The sequence below is a fragment of the Pteropus alecto genome, unplaced genomic scaffold (genome assembly GCF_000325575.1).
Source record: "Pteropus alecto unplaced genomic scaffold, ASM32557v1 scaffold76, whole genome shotgun sequence".
Taxonomy (NCBI): Eukaryota; Metazoa; Chordata; class Mammalia; order Chiroptera; family Pteropodidae; genus Pteropus; species Pteropus alecto.
In genome coordinates this window covers 3,766,589-3,790,527 of record NW_006443138.1, presented here as the reverse complement: position 1 = coordinate 3,790,527, position 23,939 = coordinate 3,766,589, and the positions used below count along the sequence as shown (strand labels likewise).

At 32.8% G+C, this 23,939-nt stretch overlaps 1 protein-coding gene across 1 annotated transcript in view; it reads right to left on the bottom strand.

Moving 5' to 3' along the window:
* Positions 1–1,228: 1,228 nt before the first annotated feature.
* LEMD3 (LEM domain containing 3) overlaps positions 1,229–23,939 on the bottom strand; it is a 59,833-nt gene continuing 37,122 nt past the window's right edge. Inside the window, exons 4-13 of the mRNA XM_015598517.2 lie at positions 22,615–22,682; positions 13,089–13,168; positions 12,857–13,002; positions 11,921–12,022; positions 11,707–11,809; positions 10,908–11,086; positions 5,592–5,673; positions 3,783–3,888; positions 3,611–3,689; positions 1,229–3,395 (exon numbers count right to left, since the gene is read on the bottom strand). Coding sequence (XP_015454003.1) covers positions 3,232–3,395; positions 3,611–3,689; positions 3,783–3,888; positions 5,592–5,673; positions 10,908–11,086; positions 11,707–11,809; positions 11,921–12,022; positions 12,857–13,002; positions 13,089–13,168; positions 22,615–22,682 — 1,109 coding nt within the window. The 3' untranslated portion in view covers positions 1,229–3,231. The remainder of the gene's footprint in view (positions 3,396–3,610; positions 3,690–3,782; positions 3,889–5,591; positions 5,674–10,907; positions 11,087–11,706; positions 11,810–11,920; positions 12,023–12,856; positions 13,003–13,088; positions 13,169–22,614; positions 22,683–23,939) is intronic.

Below are 23,939 nucleotides of genomic sequence, written 5' to 3'. Positions count from 1 at the left end.
TTAAAGGCAGTAGCTAGTCATGCGTACTGAACCAAGAAAATGAGCATCCTAGACATTATTTCTTTAAACCACAACTTACGGTTTCTAACTATTTTTAGCTCTTAAGTACCTGTTCTTGAGCATCCTTTCTGAAAGAGTGGCTACCAAAATTCTGCTTGATTTAGCATCCTCTTTTGAGGCATCTGGAAGAAGGGACTTGCTGAAATAAGTCTAGGCAAAAAAGGTACAGGAGCCATGCAGGTGACCTACAATAAAGTAGTATTACTAGGAGCAGGCAGTGAGAACTGCAAGGTTAGTCTTATTAAAAGAAATGTTCTAGGCACAAGACACATCAAAATATTGTTTACCTGGAAATAACAACTTTTCATCCAAACAGTGAATACTAGACAAGAAAAATATAACAAATATTCACAAGATATTCAAGAATCCACAGACCAATGAGTATGAAAATGGATTGCGTAATAACTCAGGTTCCACAGAATAATTTTTGAGCTCATCACAAAAATAGAAGCTTCCTTAAAAGCTCAAAGGAGACTTATTGTATCTACACTAATTTAGAAAAAATTTGAATTAAAATATAGCTTCACTGTTACCTCACCTGCCCTGCTGTCTTCTCCATCTATTAAGATACACAGGTGCCTCTGTTCTCCAGAACTACTTCTACTATTTCTCACTATATTTTCCACACCATCTGCCCTATGTTCTTCCTCTAGATTGTGATCATCTTGAGTGAGCTGTGTCTTTTTCATCTTTGCATCACTGACACACAGTGCTGTTTACCAACTGATTGACTATTTAAGTCTTCTTTGTACTTGATTAAACCACCAAAAAATCTAAACCAATGCTATTAAAAATAGCTATCCCATAAACTATTTGTTATGAGATAAGGAGTTTCAGCCAGTATGTATACAAGAATGGCTTCCTTTATTGAGAAAGTCTTGCTATGAAAAAAACGTGTAGCTAAACTAATGTTTTAGTGATGCTGCTGAAATTACATTCTTGCCCCACTTTGACCCAAATACTTGAGAGTTAGACAAAGACATTTTCATAAAGATAAGTAAGATGATGAGGAATTGATGGCTAAAATTAACTTTAGGGTCTTTATCCATCTTTATAAACATACATATATTTAGAGGTCCCCGAAAAGATTCTAAATAAAGGCACCTATTTTCACTGATTAAAAAAATAAAGACACAAGGCACTTAAAAAGTTTTTTTAAAAGCCAAGATGCATTAAAAAAAACCTAATAAATTTTTAATTTTTCCTTTTTGTAACAGGACAAGTAACAGATTACATCAAACTTCAGAACTTCTCAAATATCTGATATTATACACATTCCCATCTGTCTTGCAGGGAGGGATATTGGTCAGCTTAACAGTTTCAGGTAAAATAAGCTGCATAATAGTATATATTACAATAATAAATGTACAATGTTTACATGAAATATGTTTTAGAAGCAAGATAAAGATGCATCTGCATCAAAAGGCGACCTTTTAAAATGCCACAACTATTTTTTACATTCACTCTTGCAACAGGTCACAAGATGGGGTCACTAAGCTCAGATAAATCACTATGATGCACATAAAATACAGAAAGATGGTTATTTATATATTATATATATATTTATATTTTCACACTTTAGCATCTGAGACATAAACTGAGAATTTAAAATTTATTCTCTTCAGATAACAAATCATTTTTTATTCTTCATAAACATGGTGCCCACAAAAGCACATAGGTAAGGCACAATAGGGTTTTCTGTTACAGAACAGTGTGCATCATGTTTACTTAACCAGAAAACGTGCATTATCTGTGCAAGTTCATGCGGCAAACCCAACACATATACAATAAAAACCAAAAAGGAAATTGAGCTTTAAACAAAATCAAAATTGGTACAATTCCAGCTGTTTCACATATTCATTTAGACTGACAATGATATATCAACAGGTTATCTTTTAAAAAGCCAGTTGTTACAAGTAAACTTTGCTCCACAACTATTTTAATCTGAAATCATAAACAGTAATAAAGTAACTTTACTGAAACAAAGTAAATACCGAGGCACAAAGCAACGGTCACTCTACTATACTGCAAACTTTCATGACCTAAAATTGTAAATATAATTTTTCAAATACGCATTTTGCTGAAACCATGTGCCCTGCTTTAAACTTGACATATAACAGGGGAGCTAACATTTCATTAAATTATAAATAGATTGGGAAATGACTTAATCCCAATGGTACTATATCATAGCCCTAGTATTTATAATAAATACAGCTTTTCACAAAATACTTTCCCAGTATCTGCCAATTGCTTCTTTATTGCTCACATAAATTTGAATCCATTACAACTGGTATCGAAACTTTCACACAAAATCATACTTGACATTTTTATATAAAACCTATAAAAGGTATTTGAAACTTGTAGCTAATACTTCCAGGTGTTCGGCTGTTTGATCTATGTGATAATACAGTCATATGTATACATATATGTATGTATATATGCCTATATATACATACATATATATACATACACACATATATACACATACATATATATACACATTAGATTATGAATAAAATAGGAAGCTTATTTTACTGCTTTAATGCAGACATCCTCACAAAACAAGACTACTTTCGCCACCACCAGCATTTATACATATATACATAAGCCAGTTTAAGTACATATACATCCACTTATATGTAACCCTTAAACCCAAATTAGTTTTCCCATATTCCAGCTGTAACAAATAAATCTCTTACAAGCAATAAAAACCTAAGGTTAAATTGGGAAACGAACTGTTTTACCACATTAGCCTGTAAGGAAATATGCAGGTGACTGTATACAAAAATTCACAACATTAGTTCACAGGAAATTATGGAAATACAAGAAGCCTCTTCACCATGCTTTTGTGTGGTTATCAAAACACTTCTTGGTGCAAAAATACAACCACCACATCTTGAAAATGCTTAATAAAGTCAATGTTCCTCATGCAAAACTTCAAATGCACTGACTTAGCTGAGCTCCAAAACCTGAATGAAACAACTATTTATCTACTCGGCGTTGCTGCCTCACTGCTAAGTCCCTTTGGAACCTTAAGATTTCTGGAACGTTCGAACAGAGCTGTATTCAATAAAAATGTTACATACAAAAAGCATTTAAAAAGGAAAACAGGAAGCCAAACAGGAATTTTCCTATTGTAAATAACAGTTCTAGGAGTGGAAGAAAGTCTTTTCAGGAACCTCCTTGAGAATTGGGTATGCCAGTCCGAAGACGAAGATGAGACATAGAGTTCATATGTTTATTTGATGGCTTCAAGGGAGTGTTGCAAGTAAGAGCTTGGGGAAAGCGATGGTGATATCTATCTAGTCGTAAATATTTTACTGTAACCAATTTCCCTGTTGTAAGATAAAAATAATATTTAAGATCTGTAAAAATGCACTTAATATTTATAGAAAATTGTGGTAAAAAATATGAACACAAAATGCATATAAAATAATCTCAAATCATTACTCTAAAAATGCTAACCTAAAATTCTTTAAAATCTGGTATGGTTTAAATAGTAAGCTATAATATATCTTTTCAAAATATTTATAATATTGAAATTGCTTACCATCAAACCAAGAGCCATGCAATGCCTTAAAAGCTTTTCCAGCATATTCTGGAGACAGACATTTAACATATACACAGCCCTATGATATTAATAAAAAGGAAAAAAAAAGAATAGTCTTAGTTTAATAGCAACAAATCCGAAACATAGAATTCAAGAGTAAAAGTTACTTTACCTCACGTGAATTTTTGTCTACTGCAATATGAACAATGCCATCATTATCATTGCATTTTTCTAAAATTGCTTCTTGAATTGCCAAATGCCACTGATCCCCTATTTCCCTAAAAATTAATGAAAACAAAAATCAACAACCATGTTCCTATTCAGTAAGAAGTCTTTATTGTCTCTTACAACGTATATATCCTACTAGAATTGGGATAGTTTAAAAACTACATATTGTTAAAGGCAGTAGTAAATAAATGCTTGTTACTAGCAGTAGGTAGATTATTAGCATTCAGAAGTCGCAGCCCTTCTCTCACTTTCCAGTATAAGAAATCGCAGAGCTCAGGCAATGTAGGATTAGCCTACCATAGCAGAACAAATGTGCTGTCATTTTTATGCTTAAAATTCTATGTACCTACAGTCATTTCTTCTTTTCTATACTAATTAGCACTTTAACGAGTTGTAGTGAACTGATAAAAGTTGAATATTATTTTAACTTTTTCAAATCCCTAAACTTAAAGAAAATTCTTAGTAAATAGAGTAAGTCTTCATTTAATATCATCAATAGGTTCTGTGACTTTAGGTGAAATAATGTATAGGAAAACTAATTTTATCAGAGGCTAACTGACATAAACAGGAGTTAAATTCCTACATGTACCGTCAATGTTATAATGAAATAATATTGAATGAAATGTTATTATAGGGCCTGCTGTGGTGTATTCTGAGCTCCTCTTTTCCATAAGAATGAAAGGGTGATACAGGACAAACATTTTGCACAGTCATCTCATTATTAAGAGAGCTTTACAATTTCCTGTTACAGTAATAAACATTTCTTACTTATGAGATATATTGACCGTGGGACAGAGGGGAAAGCAGCTCCATTTTAATGGTAAATATTCATCTTAGGAAATAAAATACTGGACTGGCATTGATTTCCTAATACCTAAGGTATGAGGTAAGATTCCCAATAAAGGAATTATCACCTTGCTGTTTCTATTTCTGCAAAACAAAGGCTGTGTGTGTATATACTGAAAGTGCTTCTCTATATATTTGATTTTGCTGTTACTTATTTGGAATCTCATCATATCAACTATTTCTTGAAATAAATGAGTCATTAGATGGAACTTATAGGTATCTCATTAGTAAACAATTTCCACTGTGAAGATTTTTTTGAAAAACAGAAGAATCTTTTTATCATTGGACAGATAAGCAAAGCAGGCGCCTCTAGGAAGCAAATTCTAAAGATTATTAAAGCTTATATGTGAAATACTATGGATTCTAAGGCAATAACATTAGACTGCTATTCTCTGGATGCATGTGCTGCTATAGTTATATAGACAGAAAAGTTTCTCAAATATTACATAGACAAATAGACATGGCTTGTAGAAAAGAAAGTGTATACATCACTGTAGAGAATTTTTTCAATAAGAGAATGGAAATTCAAAAATAGCAAATATTTTTCTCTTATTGCCTGCTTAGGTAAAGAATGCTGGCAGACATAACTTACACATTTAATAAAGGCTACTGTTTGTCACATGTGTCATTAATTTGACTCAAGCATTTATCTGCTATGGGGATCCACAGTGAATACAGAGATTTATAAAAGTTTTACAAATCATTATACATCTGTGTCTTTTGGCCAAACCTTTGCTTGGAATATAAAAAAAAGAGAAGAAGAGAGAAAAACATAACCTTCCATAGTTAGAGATTCAGAAATAACAGAGATTATTCAATTACAGACATAGTATTTTAAGAATATCATGCACTTTTCAGCCCAATATTCCATATAAAAATTACATGTACCTCTGATCATAATACTTACATAACTGGATCAAACATATTTCGAATCTTTAGACATGGTGTCAAACTATTTGGTGGTGAATTTCTTCTATCTAAATGAAATGCTATAAAAAAAAATTAATTTTACTATTTGCCACTATTCCATTTTGTTGAAAATGTATTCAATCATTTAGTTCATTCAAAAAATATTCACTGCATACTTTTACTATGAGCCAGACCCCTGACTATGAAGGTGAGTAAGACAGACAGGATCACTGGTCTCACAGAGTTAACAGTTTAGGAGGGGAGACGGTATCACCTAAGAAATTGTAATTGTGGTAAATTCTAAGAAAGTAGAGTGTAGAAAGCTGTCAAAGTAACTTAAGCTTAAATCTGGGACTATCAGAAAACACTTTACCAAGGAAATATGATTTATGCTGAGACCTAAAGAATAAGTAAAAATAGACAGAATAAAGAGAGGTATAAAGGACATTTCAAGCAAAGGTGATAGCTTGTACATAACCCCTGAGTCAAGAAGGAGCTTGGTCTATTCTAGATAGCCACTGTGACTAGAGTGACAACGATAGAAAGATAAACCTGAAGAGCGAGATATCAGATTATTCAGGTCCATGTAGGCCACATTAAAGTAGTCAGACATTACCATAAGAGCACCTGAAAGCCACACAAACAGTTTAAGGAAAGAAATAATATCATGAGATCTGTCTTAAAATTACAAATTTTAAAAATAGACTGTCATGTGGAGAATCAATCAGGTGGAAATAAAAGTGAATGCAAGGAAACCAGTTAGGTTACTATAGTTGTCTAAGAGGGAAATGATAGCAATGTAGTTAAGATAGGCCAACAACACAGATGGAAATAGGTGGATAGAATTAGTATATATTTTGGAGTAGATCTGATGTGACTCATTTAAAGACTGCACAGGGGCAGGGGCGGGTAAGAGAGAGAATATGAATGACTCCCAGATTTATGGCAGAACTAAGGAGAAGTATCATTAATTAGACAGGAACACTGGAGAAGAGGTAAGTTTGGGGAGAGAAGACACTGAGTTCATGCATATGTTGAATTTGTGGTGCCCATTTCCTTGAAGAGAAGATAAGTACATAGCTGGATATAAGAATCTGAAAACTGGAACACAAGACTTAGTTCAAGATATAAATTTGGGAGTTATCAATATATATGTGGTAAATGAAGTTGCAGTATGAGATCATCCAGAAGACAGGAAAAATAAGAAAAAAAAAGCCTTGAGAAACTCCAACACCTGAGGTCCAAGAAAAACAGAAAATCTAGAAAAAAATATTGAAGAAATAGTCAGAGGTAGGAGGAAAACCAGAAGAAAGTGGCATCCCCAAAGCCAAACAAAGAAAGTTTCTAGGCAGGCTCAATTTGCTAACAGTGTTAAGTAAAATAAGGACAGAAAAGAAAAATGTCCACTGGATTTAGCAATATGAAAGTTTGAGAGCTGTTTCCTTGGAATGATGAGAATAAGAACAGATTGGAGTCAGCTGAAGAATACATGAGGGGTGACAAAGTAAAGACAGTGAGTACAGTAAATGTTTAACGCCATTGGGTTGTATATGGGTAGCGACACAGGGTGATAGCTACAGGACAGTGCAGAGTTCATCACTGTTTTAAAGCTGAGAGGCTACAGCATGTTTAAGTGATGATGAAAAGATGCAGTAGAGGCAGGGATTTAAAACCTAGTAAGGGAAGATACTTAACAAGACTAGAGAGAAGGGCTTGGGGGTCTTTGTTAAATGAGACAGCTTCTCAAGTGCAATAGATGATAAGGATGAGCATGGATTGTGGTAGTTTTAGGGATTTTGTGGTGGAAATTTGAGACAGGTGCAATCTCACTGTTTCTATTTGAGTCATCATCTGAGAATGAAGAGAGAGAGAAGGGCAAAGGTTTGAAAAGAGGAGAAATCTAAAACTGCTATTGAGTAGGACAGAAAAATGAAGTGACTAGTAAAATATGGTGAGAACATGAAAGTCTGATAGTGCTGAGGGCCTAAATGATGTTAACTGTGAAAGTGCCAGTTAACCAAGTTGCATGACTTTTCTCCTGTTGTGTTCAGCCAATTTGCACATAGACAGACAAAGATAAAATGTTTTTATCCTTGGTTGAAATTTACTAGGGTAAGATGAAGGATAGGTAATGACCCAAGAGAACCAGCAAGGGGAGTGATTGGAAAGATAAATCATGGAAACTAAGATGGATAGGAAAAGAAGTGAAAATAAGAGGAAGGCTGAAGAACTGGAGAAAGTGGAGGCATCAAAGAATTGAAATTTTGGGGAGTTTAAAAAAAACACAGGTACATAAAGCAGGAAAGTTGAAAGGATGAGTTTATGATTTAAAGACTAGGATATAACAATTAGAGATTTCAAAAGTAACTAGTGATAAGAAATACCTGGGGTGTGATATCCCCAAATAGTGCCTGATAAAAGAAAGAATGGTCACTGGACATGAAAAATCTTTGCCAAACCCCAGATCAATAATGTCTGTGAATCGTTAGTACCTTCTAGACTTCTCTAACAGTGTATAGGTTCTGTTCTTAGATGACCTTTTAGTTGCAAGCACTGTGACTTCCTCCAAATTCCAATTCTGGCCTGAACTAGGAGGCGATGAACCAAAGAAAATAGAAGGATTCATATCACCCTACTCTAGTCCAGACCCAAGTTTCCACAAAATAATAGATAAGGGAGAAACTATTCCTGCCCAATTCTAGTCAGAAAGTAGTCCCAAAGTGATTTTTAAAATATATGCTTTGTCTCCCTAACTAAACTGTAATCACCTCCTGGAATAAGCAGAGATACAGAAGTTAGTGAATGATACATTTCAAATACCTCAGAAACTACCTTTGGATGCTTCAAATGAATGTGGTTAATTCCAAACACTACATCTGCCAGAAGCATAAATAATTCTCTGGCTCCCCAGCAGGTACTGTTTGATTTTTAACTGGTGCTTTAAAATACAATTAGAAAAACTAACATTATATAATCATCTAGTTTATATATAACTAACTATCTTTTAGAAATTGTACTAAAAATTTAATAAGGAAGATTATTTATAACAATTACTTGGGTAAAATAGTATTAAATGACAACAGCTTATAGTGAATTCAAAAGACTGATATAATTACCAACTTTCTGGCCATGTACTTTTTAATTAAAACACTGCATTTATAAAAACAAATATTAAGCTTTTTAATAAGTTAAGCTATCTTTTTACATTATAACACCAAAAACCCTCAGTATATAGTCATATTTATATAGCACATTTGTGTACAGATATACTTAAATTAAAGCAAAACTTATTCTATGTATCAATATTTTGATACTAGGTCAGAGTCATTTAAGAAACATATAAGTAATATTAAAATTAAATTCTCTCTATTTAGAACTAGGTGATCTTAAATGAGGTAAAAGATGTACGACTATCATTAAAGACTATTCCAACAACTTATTAGCCTCCTGTAACAAATTCTGATTATGATGAAATCCTTAAAAGAACTCAAATCTCTCTTGCTACGAGTCTACATACTTTTATCATCACGACCATTCTAAAACTGAATTGGTATACTTCTAACAAACAGGTACTAGGTTCTACCTTAGGATTTCCTGCCTAAGGATAAAATTACCTCAACCATTATACTTTTTTTAATTTGCTAAGTAATAGGTGTCTTGCTTTATTTTCATTCCTTTCTAGGTTCAGGAACCCCTAATAACTGTAACTGTTATCAAAGACTGTCCAGTAAAAGGAGATTAAATTCACAATTGTTTACATGGCCTACTTAGAAATATTCTAATAAGATAGCTCAGTACTTGGCATATAATTTATAAACATTTACTACACCAGAACCTTGATGAAACATTAATATAAAATCGTGGCAGGACAGTTTAAAAATATTATATCAATTCATGTTGAGTATTAATTACCACAACTATAACTGATATTAAGTTGTCTCTTATCACATTTGCACAGTCTTTTCCAATTTAAAGAAAATAACAAAGTAAAAATAACAATCAGAGGTTTTAAATCCTAGAGTTTATAGAACATCCAATTTAACACATTTAAAGTAAATAAGATCACTACCAATTTGGGAAAAGAACACAGATTATTATCTAGGTCAAGAAATTATCTTTATATTCATCTAGAGAATCTCACATTTAAAAAATAAGATGAACTATAATGATAGAATAAATTCATATAAAAAATTAATGTCCGTTTCTAGAACTTTATTCAAATGCACACACTAGTACCAACTGCTAGCTCTATGAAGAAATCAGGCTAAGACGCCACGCCCATTATAATCAGGCACTATGGTAATCAGATCTGACTGGCTTTGAATTCTCTGGTTCTAGTTTCATAGGGCCCTTTTGCATGCACCCTTTAAAGCAAATAGTTTATTGTTTAGTGTCATCTGGCAACATCAAAGCTTCATATTTATGCCATAATTATATAAGCTTATTATTCAAGCTCTTTGAAAGTGAAAATTAGAGAAAAAAGGGAGCGATTGGACTTCATTTTATTGCAATTTCAAAATAATTTATTTATCTTTCCCATAAATGCTTTGTTTAGCAAACATTGATAAATATGCTTTTATCGGACAAGAAGGTTAAAAGAAACTGAACTCGCTACTCTACTAGTCCTGAAATGTAAATTAAACTAAGCATGAAATTTCATTTTGCAACTAATTATTAGTTGCAACTTACAAAAAATTCGAGTGAATTTAACAGTTATCATTAATAGATGTTTGGGTACATAAAGCAACCAATCACCAAACCCTCCTATATACTTATATATGTTTTTGCAACTATGCTAGCATTTTAAAAAATATAGATGCCCATCAAAAGCTACTTGACATGGGGGATTATGCAGGTGAAATGGTCTTAATAAGAAAGGCAGGCAGGTAAAAATTGGAAAAAAGAGCAGTTAAAAGTTATGATTCCATTTATATTTATATATGTTTTACATATACACATACATATATGTGAAATATAAGTTATACGTGTCTTATTTGCATAAAAAATTAAGGAAAAAGAATGCAGTTAAATCTATAATAACTAAGTTGCTTTGTTAAATGAAAAAAGAAAAAAATCAAAGTAATGTATACGATATTCTATTGAAGACAAACTATTTAAGTTTATACTAGCCAGAAGTGGAAACATTTTTATGAGGCTAAAACTGATTACTTCTATGGGACGAAAATGGAAGAGGAGCTTTGCTGTGATATATCTTTCAATTGTACTATTTTACTTTAAACATTAAGACTGCTGTAATTAAAAAATATTAAAGAAAATTTTATGCTTGTATTTTTTGTTGTTTAAAAATGCATACCTTGACCTTGCCATACTTTAGAAGGTATTACTAATATTTTGTCACAGGATGCAGAAGGCTGGATCCAGCGCCAAACTAGAAAATCTGCACCGCCTATTCTTCGTGTTTCTGTGCGAACTCTAGATTCGTTAGCAGCAAGGAAGTCGACAGCTCTATCCCAGACTTTCTTCATTTTTTTCCTATTATGTGAACAAAACAACAAATCTATAATCATGGCTTGTAATCTTATTCAAATATTAGTATATGAAGATTGTGGTTAGTGTTAACTCTGGCTCTTCTAATCACTGCTTACCGAGTTTTCGAAAAACTCCAGAGGTGGAGCTTAAGCATCAGTACTTTTTTTCCCCCCAAAACCTTCACTGGTGATCCTGATATGTTGCTAGGGTTAAGAATGCTGCTTTAGCATATGTCATCATCTTTTATTTTTAAGAAGTTATGACTTAGTTCTTTTATTTAAAAAACTTTAACAAAATATTTTAAAAACATTACTAGTAAAACATCACTGACTGTTGTCTGCCTCTTTATGAAAATGAAATTAAGGAAATAAGGTAGAGATTGACAACAAAGAATCAAAAATGCACAGGAATGAGAATGATTTAGAAATCCAGTTGTCTATTTGCCACTCAAAATCAGGACGGTAAGAGAATTTAGAAAGAAAGGAGAATTTAAAGTACTCACAAAAAGCCTGTACAGTAAAGCAGGTCTAGTTGAGAAAGGTCACAACTCTCAATATAATTTTCACAACTACAGAAAACAACAACATTCTGATTTATTTCAATTCACAATGCTTTGAACATACCTTTCATGAGGCTGTATTAAGGAATCTCGCACATGTGGAATAGGCATGTAAGGTTGTAAATCTTTATTTTCCTGGCAAGCTTCATTATGACTTCGTAAAACATCTGAAAATAAGTCAAACGAATTTACAAATGAATTGATCGCTGGATATCATGTTGTAGTTCATCACATAATAACTATTCTAGAAATAGTTTAGATTTTTACAAATATCATACCTATAATTTTTACCACCATATCATACATCTGCCTTGTTTCTTCTTCTTCTTTTGTCCAGCGATATTTCATGTAACGTAGAACAACACAAACCATCACTACACCTGCAATATTTATATTTTTTTGTATTTTAAAAATTGTGGTCAATGGCATTACAAAGCAAACAAAAAAACTTATCAGTTTCTATAGTGATTATTTTAACTGCCTCAATGGGATAATGGAATGAGCCTTTAAGACAGTGGGCTGAATTAGCCATATAATTAAAACTATATAGAAAAATGTAATATTAAACATAATCTGGAGTTTCACTTAATCATACTAGAAAAACCATTTCTTCTATTATGTTGACAACTGAATACTTAAATTCTATTAATTTTTTAAAACAAAATAACATAACTATGTTTCACACACTTTTTTCCTTTGCAGCATTAAACTACTAGAAAAATGAGTCTCACAAGAATGTAAACATACCATACGTTCCTTTCAAGTAAATTATTTTTAAAGAAGTTGGATAGAAAAAAAAAAAAAACTCCTAAACTCCTATTATCAATCAAAATAGTCACATGAAATCTAGGAATCTGAATAATTTTAATGAACTTAATTTACAATATTTTATTATTTAAAGACTAAGCTTAATTTCTATATTCCCTGTTCTACTTTCTAAAGTAGACTTCTATCTATGCATTATACCTGATTTTTCTGTGACATTTATATGAATTTTATTCCCACCTCCTTTTACAAATACTGTTTATTAAGTCCTTAGATTGATACTGACACTATTAAAAACCTCAATATTATTATACTTTAGTGAAGATTTTTGGATGTAATTTATAACAGCAATTATGACAGAAGCAAATTCTCAGCCCTGCATTTGGTGAAATATAGACATAATAATTCTAGATTTCTTTCTTCTTTCTCATCCTTAGGTAAAAACTTACCTAAGCATAACAACAATAACCTGTGAGTGACAGTAATAAAAGCACGTCGAAAACGACACCAGAAAGACATCTGTGGTCTTGTGGACTGTAAAAACTGCACATCAGTTATATTTTTCAATTCTTCCTCAGGGCCATAACCGACACACCTATTTAAAAATAATTAAGGGAGAGTTTAGAGGCAAAATCACTTCTTATACTACAAAATGATCAAAGTGGAAATCAAATCCTTTACCTTATTCCAACATCTTTTCCATTTTCAAAAATCCACTGCAATGAAGTGTTAAATATATCTTCATATTCAGGACCTAAATCCTATTAAAAAAATAAAGAACTACAGTACTTAATAATTCACATTCACTTGACTACATGTGTAAGCTGTCCTATAATTAACATACTTTATGTAAGAGTTTAAACTATATACCATAACAAAAATGTATTATTCATTACATAAAAATGAAAGGAAAAAAAGTCACTACTTCGCCACCACCCAAAGATAACCACTGGTAATATTTTGCTATGTTCTCTTTTTGTTTTTTTTTAAATTTACATCTTTGGGTTGTTTTTTATTTTAATAATTTATTTTTAAAGTAGCACCATAAGAGTGAATTAGCCACTTTTTCTTAAGAAACACAATGTTTAGATTAACAAATAACAAACTATTCAGACTTGGCTGTATTCCAGACATTTTCTCAACAAGTGAATGAAGTAAGCCCATAAACTCAAGAAAAACTTACCATATTACCAATCATAAAATTCAAGCTTTCAAGTGGTAAGTATAATTTTTAAAAACTTGCATCTGTTACTATAAGCTTGACAGCTTCACAATACTTGAAAACCTTTGCAATGAGACTGGTGTGATATTAATGAATATGACTTTTGGGTACAGCATAACATTTGGAAGATCTGCATAACCAGTAAACCAATATTTTCAAAATGACCAATGCATGAATTATAAAATCCTGCAGGTAATGTATAGGTTTTATAAAAAAGATATTGTACTCATTGAGTTCCTTTCAAAGACTCAATCCTCTGACACACAGACACTATAGCACACTTCAAAGACATTATTTTAATCAATGAAATATATATGCTATATTTATCTGTATTTGTATATAAGTCCTTCAGCTTGTATTACTACAATATGCAGAATATTAATAGCATTTTTGCATTACTATATAGAATTTTGAAAGCCAGACTATAAACAAAAGTTTCAAATAGTTAAATAAATTTCCAAGTTTACTAACTATATTTTAAATACAAAAATTTTAGGAGGCTGAAGATATTATGACTGTGCTTATTAAGTATCCACAAAAATGTACATAATGTTTCAAATTAACAAGTACACCCACTCTAACAATCTAAGCATGTGGAGGAACAAAAGGCTTAAAACTTCTAGTTATAAAATAATAAGGGTAAGAAAAGAGTATCTATTGTTATTTGCCCATTTTGTTTTCCTTTCCTATGTTAATACCACTTGATATCCACTTACCATCTATAATACAATAGAACCATGGAATATTCCTTTATGAGTATACATTTTCAAAAAACAATAGATAATTTATTTAAAACCTCATTAAAAATTGAACAGGGTGTTGAAGTTTTAAATAGGCCATCACTTCCACACATATTCTACACAGTACACAGAGATCTCAGTATTATAAAATGAAATTTTTGAAGAAGTCAAAGTTTAATTTTTTTCTGGTTTATGCTAATTAAACAGCTCATGCTATCATTGCAGCTTACATAGAATCTACCCGATTTTAAGAGTCAGAAGTGTTTTATTATTCTGTTTTTGTAACCACCTGGAAAGCTCTAAGTAAGGCAGGAGTAGGCCAACTTTTTCTGTAAAAGGACAGAGTAAATATTTTAAGCTCTAGCCATTTATATTTCTGGTCTCTGTTATTTTTTTTAAAAGCAACTTTTAAAAATGTTGTAAAACCACAGCCAGTAGGCCATACAAAAACAGGCCCGTGGGCTATCGTTTGGCAACTACTGAGGTAAGGCATTCCCACCTAGTAAAAAACACCCATTTTCTAATCACTAATGACAAAAATCAGGAGGGAAGCAAGTTTTTAATTTACAAAGCAGGTCTATTCTTATTATTATTGCTTATTACTATTTACTTATAGACAATAGCTTCGTCAACATACTGCTGACAGCTTCATGTAAATCTTTCTAAATTCAAAGCATGTTTTCCCAAATTTTTAACAAATCTATTTTAACACATGTGTATACACACCCTCCTCCATGATTCCCAATCCATATTTACCTTACTTTCAAAATAACTAGCCAAAAATGTGTATTTTAAAACCCATGTCAGATGCTGTGAACTTAGATTACAGTTTCAAAGTACAAAAATAATACTGTTTTTGTAAAAGACTCAGCTCATTTAAAAAAGCAACAAACATTACAAAGAAGGAAAAAAGACACTGGTACAGTAAGAAGTAAAGCAAATATTAAAAGCCTATTAGGGACAGTTCACAAAATGGATAATTTACATGGTAATGACAGCTGTGCGGCTTTCCAATTAGTGAGTAGTCTGATTAATTGTGAGATAATATATGCTGTAAAATAGATGCTACCTTTTAAATTAATTAGAATATGATACACAGAAATCAATAAAATAGTGAATATGATTTAATTCTTGATGATTCTGTAGGAACTATATCTTTCACTTCCAGGAAAAACGGAAAGAACATAGTTCTTAGAATCAAGCAGGCCTGGGATCAAATCATGACTCCATCATTGATTAGTTATATGTATTAAAAATTAAACAGAATTTGAAAGTGACATAGGAAATGAACCATAATTTATTACATAATTCTACTGGAGAGTTATCAAAGCTCCCACCATGTAACTTAAAATTATCTGTCTGTCTTTTCATGAAAATATGCTGTGAATTTCCTAAATGTTCCACCAGAGGGACCTCTTAACTTTTCACAAATCAAAACAAGCTTTCAATCTCAAAAATGATGAATAAAAAGCTCAAGAAAAACAGTGGGAGAGTTAGAAAAACAGTGGTTAAATTATTTAAATTAACTTATGTTTATTTAAATTTCCTTTGAAGGCGAGAGTGGGCGAAATAATAATGAAATGTAAAAAATCAAATTCAAGAAAATAAAATTTTACTAAGGCTTACTTAATTCACTCATTTTACTCCAACATTTACTAATATTGTGCTTAAAATTCCGTAGAAGTTGGGGGAAAAATTAGCTTATTCCTATTAGAGTTCTATACATTCTTTGACTCATTTACTCCTCAATGCAAAAACTTAATTGTGTTGCCGGTGAAACCACAGGACAAACCATAACTGTTTGATACCAGCGTTGGAGTGACGTTCTTCCATATTTATGCTAGAACTTAGATAAAATAAAAAGTCAATTTTGGTTAGATTGTATTAAATCTGCCATTCCAAATTAGAAAACAATTTAGCAACATATATCAAAAAACAATAACAAAAGTTCATGCTTTTTAAACAAGCGATTTCCTTGCTATAACTATTTCTTAAGGAAATGATCAGAAAAATCTAATACTATATGCAAACAGTGAAGTGTTTTCATAATACCGAAAAACAAACCAATACATTATTAGCAATCCTGTAAACAAATATTATCCAGTGATAAAAAGTTTTCAAAAACCTGAGTAATGAAAATGCTCATAACTTAAAAAAATTATAATCATATTTATAATGCAAAATATTTATACTAATTCCAGGGGGAAAATATAAGACTAGAGAAAAAAATGGAACAAAATGAAGTGGTTAACAATAGGTGGTGAATTTGAAATGCTTTTTTCCCACATGAATTAAATCATAAGCATGGGTTAATGTTATATTGAAAAAATAAGCATTATTTTAAATAGTACTTCAAAGCTTTTAAGTAGATTGTAAAACTTTATTTTGGGGGGAAAATTCCTGTTTAATGCTTTTTTAGTAGCAGTCCAAACTGCATCTTTGGTGATGACAAGCCATACCAGGTTTCACAACATTTAAAAACCGGAAAATGGGATTCCAAAAAGAAAAGGAACACACCCCACATCCACCCCACACTCCACACACCTAAACTTTTATAAAAGGATACTGCCATTTCTACATAAAATAACTTCACTTAACTATTTAAAAAATGGAACTGACTGATCCAAAATCTTTTGTAAATATATACATTATATAAATATATACATTAGAACTTCTGAATCTAATTGGAAACATAAAATAATTCCAGGGAAAAGATATGAAAATCTTTTTAAGACTGGAATTCATTAATAAAGCAGTTCCCCAACTCAGCTCATGTTAATCCACTTGCTTTTAGTAACTCCTTTGCTGTCAGTCTTTAGGAGAGAACTAATCTCTGTTCCTGGTTCTGTGTCCCTTCTTTTTATCTTATCCTATTTACCAACCCAGAACTGCAATCAAGTGGTTGGGGGAGGGGAAAGAGGGAGGTTAATCATCTTTACATACCAATCCCTGCCTTTCTCAGCTCCAGCTTAACTACTGGATCAAGCCTTATCCTATTCCCAAACCCCATTCAATCCTTTTAGTCCTTCAAATAAAGTGTTCAGTAGATTTTAAGAGTCTCTGGGTTCTTCTGAAATGTATATTAATCTTGCTGCAGGAATTTATGACCAACACATTTCTGTGCCATTACCTAAGAGATTTAACGGTGGGGAGAGAAAGCAGGAAGGAAGCACTGGTTGGGATCAATTTTTCCTACTGTTAGAAGTAAAACCACTTTCAAATATTTCATAAAGAACCACTTGCATAGATTCCAACTTGGATGGCCTCCTCCTGGAATATTTTATTCTATGTCCCCTTTAGCCTACTACTCAATCCAATCCCTGCTTTGCCCCCAACTTCACAATGCATCCATCTAGCAATTCTTTCATCCCTTATTATAGAGTCCAATAATCATAACTCCTTCTTATTTAAGATCTTTTTGGATCCTGATTCTTTAGCTATCCAATCTATTAGCTATTTGTCATCTAGGTCAAAGCTGAAAATGAAGAAGAGGGTTGAGAGACAAATTCTGCAGCATGTTATTAGGAACCTCCCTCCAGGTAACACTGATTTAATTAGTTAGGAAATATTGAAAAAGAAATAACTTATTGGGAAGCTACTATACTCATCAGGCACAGAGCTAGGTACTTTAATATATACACTCAAGTCTCCCAACAACTCTGACAGATATTAATGAGTCCCACTTTCACTCAGAAAACTGGTACAGAAAAGTGAAGGAACTTTACCAAGACACACAGCTTCTACGTGAAAGTGGTACAAACTGAATCCACATCAAATCTCCATCATATTATATTGTCTTAACATCTTTCAGCTATGTACACGTAAGTCATGAATAAAGTTAAAATCTGAGTACACATTTCTCTTTTTTGACAAGCATATCAATGGAGATTATCAACAAACACCTGATAGAAGCCTCAGAACTATACTGCATTCTAAAGTTTAAAAATGGAGGGGGGTGACATCAGCAAGATAACAGAACAGGAAGCCCTAGACCCTCCTTCCCCCATGGAGACAGGAATTCAACAATAAATCCAGAAACCAGGTAAGAGGTTCCTGCATCACAAGCAGGCCTGAAACTGGCTGCATAGAAGCCAGTACGAAATTCTGTAGCACTCACTCACCAGAGCCCCTTCCCCTGACACATCATTTCGCAGTGGGGAGAAATTCCAAATTCCTGGATTCTCCTTTAGGAGTGAAAGAGAAGACTGGAACACACGTCTGATGTTCAGACTTTTCAGGGGGCTACTAGAGGGACTGGTGTCAGTCTTGCCTGAATCTAGGCATTGACAGGTAAGGGCACCAAGTTGGAGGTCACCAGAAACAAAGGCAATGGTTTGAACTAGCACACATTCACTCACCATTGCACTCTCCCACCCCTGCGGCTCAGAGCAGAATGAGTGGGAAAAAAACAACTCCTGGCTTCTCCCTGAATGTTCCAGTCTGTCAGGGAGCCGACCAAGACACTGGTATCTGTAGTACCTGTCTCAGAGTACTATTAAGACCTGACATAATCTAGGTGTGTGAAGGTTGCTGAGAACAAAAGAGCTGGACAGCTTGCTGCTGCTCCAACGAACCTGCAGTACAGCAGACAAACACCAGAGGGAGCAAAAAATTACAGGCTCCTGAAAAAAGAAATCTGTAAAACCTTTCTGGCTGGAAATTTAAACTCACAAGTCCAGAAAAGATGCATCCACAGAAAAGGTTTGAGAGAACACCAGAACCTCTATTTGAGCTCATTGTTGAAGGTCTTCCCTGCAAGAAGACAGTCTCTAAAGACGTGGAGATGTGGTTGTGTTTTCGAATGCATATATCCCAACCCAAAGTAGCAAGGAAATGTGGCCCAAGTAAAGAAACAAAATAAACCTCCAGAAACTGGCCCTTAAGAAATTGAACATGAATTACTTGACAAAAAAATTCAAAATCATTGTCATAAATACACTCAACGAACTCAGGACTATCAACTAAGAGAGAAAACATTAAAAAAACATATTTTGGAGCTAAAAAATATAATAACTGAATATAAAACTTCACTAGATGGGTTCAACAGCATTTAATCCATCAGAAGAAAAAAGTCAAAGAACTCAAAGACACATCATTTGAAATTATCCAGTCAAGGGAACAAAAAAGAAAAAACCAATGAAGAAGAGTGAAAGAAGCTTAAAGAATTATAGGGACATCATCAATCAGACCAATATATATGCATTATGTAAGTCCCAAATGGAAAAGAAAAAGAGGAAGAGAAAGCATATTTGAAGAAATAATGACCCAAAACTTCACAAATCTAAGAGAAAAAAGGTACATTCAGATTCAAGGGGCTCTGGTGAGATACATTCTGGGATACAACAAAAGCAGTACTGAGATAGAAGTTTATAATGGTAAACAACTACATTAAAAAAGAAAAGAGCTCAAACAAACAACACAATTTTACACCTCAAGAAACTAGAAAAAAAAAAAAAGCTAAGCCCAAAGTTAGCAAAAGGAAATAATAAAGATTAGAGCAGATAGAAACAAAACAGAGACTAATAAAAGAAATTCAATGAAACAAAGAATTGGTTCTTTAAAAAAAAAAAAAAAGATGAGCAAAATTGACAAACCCTTAGCTAAAAAAAAAGACTCAAATAAATAAAACCAGAAATGAAAGAGAATATTATGACTGATGGCACAGAAATATAAAGGATCAGAAAGACTACTATGAACAATTACTCACCAACAAATTGGATAACCTAGAAAAAATGGAGAAATTCTTAGAAACATATAACCTACCAAAACTGAATCACAAAGACAGTCTGAACAAACCTATAACTAATAAGGAGATTGAACCCTTCATCAAAAATCTCCCAACAAAGAAAAGTCTAGAACTCAATGGCTTCCCTGAAGAATTCTACCAAACATTTAAAGAATGAACACTAATCCTTCTCAAATTCTTCCAAAACATCTAAGAGAATACCTCCACATTCATTTTATGAAGCCAGCATTACTCTGATACCAAAGCCAAACAAAGATTCCATAAGAAATACAGAGCAATATCCTTGACATATATAAATGCAAAATATCCTCAACAAAATACTAGCAAACCATATTCAACAGCATATTAAAAGGATCATATACCATGACCAAGTGGGATTTATTTCTGAAATGCAAGAATGGTCCAACAATTCTGAGGAAGAACAAAAAAACTGGAGGCCTCACACTTCCTGACTTCAAAACATATCACAAAGCTACAGTAATCAAAACAGTAAGATACTGGCATAAAAACAGGCACATAGGTCAATGGAAGAAAACAGAGAAATTCATGCACATATGGTCAACTGATTTTTGACAAGAATACTAAGAACCCACAATGGGAAAAGGATAGTCTCTTCAAAAAACAATGTTGAAAAATTGGGATTTTCACACGTAAAGGAATGAAATTGGACCCTTTTATTACACAATACACAAAAATCAACACAAAGTGGATTAAAGACTTAAATGTACAACAAGAAACTATAAAACTCCTAAAAGAAAATGCATGGGAAAAGCTTCATGACATTGGTCTTGGCAAAGATTTTCTGAACATGAGACCAAAAGCACGGGCAACAAAAGCAAAAACAGACAAGTGAGACTATATCAAACTAAAGAGCTTCTGCACAGCAAAGGAAACAATCGACGGAGTGAAAAGGCAACCTACAAAATGGGAAAAATATTTGTAAACCATGTACCTGATAATGGTTAATATCCAAAATAAATAAGCAATTCCTACAACTCAATAACAAAAAAACTCAAATAACATAATTTAAAAATGGGCAAAGGACTTCAATAGACATTTCTCTAAAGAAGACAACAAACATCCAATAGGTATATGAAAAGATGCATGACATCACTAATCATCAGGAAAATGCAAGTCAAAACTACGGTGAGATATCACCTTACACCTGTTAGGATGGCCACTATCAAAATACAGTGTTTTCAAAGATGTGGAGAAAAGGGAACACTTGTAAACTGTCGGTGGAAATGTAAAGTGGTGTAGCTACTTTACAACAGTATGGAGAGTCCTAAAAGAATTAGAGATAGAACTATAATATGATCCAGCAATCTCATTTTGGGCTATTTATCTGAAAGAATTGGAAACAGAGTCTAAGAGATATTTGCACCCCCATGTTCACTGCAGTATTATTCACAATAGCCAAGAAGTGGACATCACCTAAATGTCCATTAACAGATCAACAGATAAAGAAAATGTGGTTTTATACATGCACGCACACACACGCACACACGCGCACACACGCGCACACACGAATAGTATTCAGTCTTAAAAAAAGAAATCCTGTCATATGTTATTACAATGTAGGTGAACAAAGTGAAGTTAGCCAGTCACAGAAGGACAAATACTGCATTGATTCCATTTATATGAGGTATATACTGTAGTCAAACTCACAGAATCAGAAAGTGGAACGGTAGTGGCCAGGGACTGGGAGGAGGGGAAAACGAATAGCTGCTATGTGATGGTATAGAGATTTAGTCACGAAAAATGAAAAGTTCTAGAGATATTAAGTACAATGATGTGCATATAGTTAATGATACTGTACTATAAACTTAAAATTTATTACGAGTGTACATCTCATGTTATATGTTTTTTACCACCAATAAAAAAAGGAGGAAATGAAGTTTGTATGACATGACTTGTTCACAATTAACCCATGCCAGCTTCTGGGATTAGCATTTCCATTGGTAAGTACTCAAATATTTACGGATTATCTTTATAGAATTGGACATCAAGCTCCCCAGTATGGTCTTCAAAATCTATTTTCTTCTTTTTTGGAGATCGGAATGACACGTGTCTATCTTAACCTTCTAGTACATTTCCTTTCATCTAAGATTTCCTAGATTACTTACATTACTTTATAAAATTCATCTGCAAGTTCTCTTAGTACCCTGAGAAGAAATTAATCTCGAGCAGAAGATTTGAAATAAATGACAATGGTTAGATGCATACATGCTACTAACCTAACTCAATTTCTCTCTCGCCACTGCTGCTTGTTTTGCTTCCTTTCCAAATTAATGTGCATTCTCTCATAGAGAATGTTCCAAAGCAAACTAAAACAAAAAATGTTGAGTAATTCTGTTTTCTCTATCTGCTCAAACTAAACAGTAGGCTCAAGCTTTTAACAGTGCAATTAATCACGTGCATGGTACTTTTGATATAAATTGCAATGATTTATATAAACTTTAAGAACATAGCTATTAAAATTCTAATTTCATGGCTTACTTTTAAATATGCAGCTGCCTCTTGAACAGAGAGTGTTCTCTGATTAGAACTGCCACATTCATGATCTCCTGGAAAGATTAGCATATTATTAATTTTGAATCAATACTATGTTCAGCAGAAGAAAACAAATATTAGTCAAAACATTTACAAATTACAATATAGGTTATATTATTATAATAAAGATGAACATTATTTATATTTTCTAAAAAAATTCCAGTAATATAAACAATTATCTTTACATACACTACCTTTAAATCCAATTATCTTTACATACACTACCTTTAAATCTATGTTCTAGATAAGAACATAGCTTCCTCTTATAGTCCCAATTAAATTGTTAGCCATATGTGCATGTCACACTAATGCCTATCCATACATCTGGGCATAGACAAGGCCCTCCAGAAATGTATTTTTCAAGGGGGGAAATTCATTGTGCTAACTTTCATATTTATCACTCAAACTAATAATTCAAGTGTTCAAATAAGTTTGAATTAAAACATCCATTTTTGGAGTATAAATGAGCCTATCTTTGACAAGGGTACACATACCTTAAAAATTATTACATAGATCAACAGAGAAAATAGAAGCTTCTAACTATAATCTGGTTTCTGCGAAGGGATGTACTACATGGAAAAGCTCAGAAAACTACATTTTCCTTTTCTTATAACTACTTATAAGAGAATCCAAAGCTTTTTCTTTCAGGCTGTCTGTGGTTATCAGAGATCGACTATCCTCAATATTGAACTTCAAATGTAAGTTTTTCCTGCCCTGCTTCTTTCAAGTAATTAAAAAATTATTTTTAATGTGAAAGGACAAGATATAAAATCCTTGGCAAATTTTTCTATCATAAAAGAAACCATGTCCCTATTTATACTTTTGTTCAAGTAGCCACGTTTTAGTGATCACAGTTCTGAAAAGGGTAGAAATACCTATTAGATGAACAACTAAGTCTTCGAAGTTTATAATGCATCCTCAGAGATCCAGATTCCATAGATCTACAGCAGAGGTCAGCAAACTGCAGCCCATAGACCAAATGTGGCCTACCACTAGTTTTTATAAATGAAGTTTTATTGGAACACAGCCACATTCATTCATTTATGTATTATCTATGGCTGCTTTCGTGCTATAATAGCAGAACTGAGTAGTTGTGACAGAAATAATCTAGCTCGCAGAGCCTAAAAAATGTACTATCTGGCCCTTTCACAGGATAAAGTTTGCCAACCCCTGCCTAGAGGAAGGAAATCTATATCTTTAAAAGCACCCCAGATTATGGTGAGCTAGCATACTTCATAAAACAATGCTGTAGAGACAGCTGTAGAAGCTTG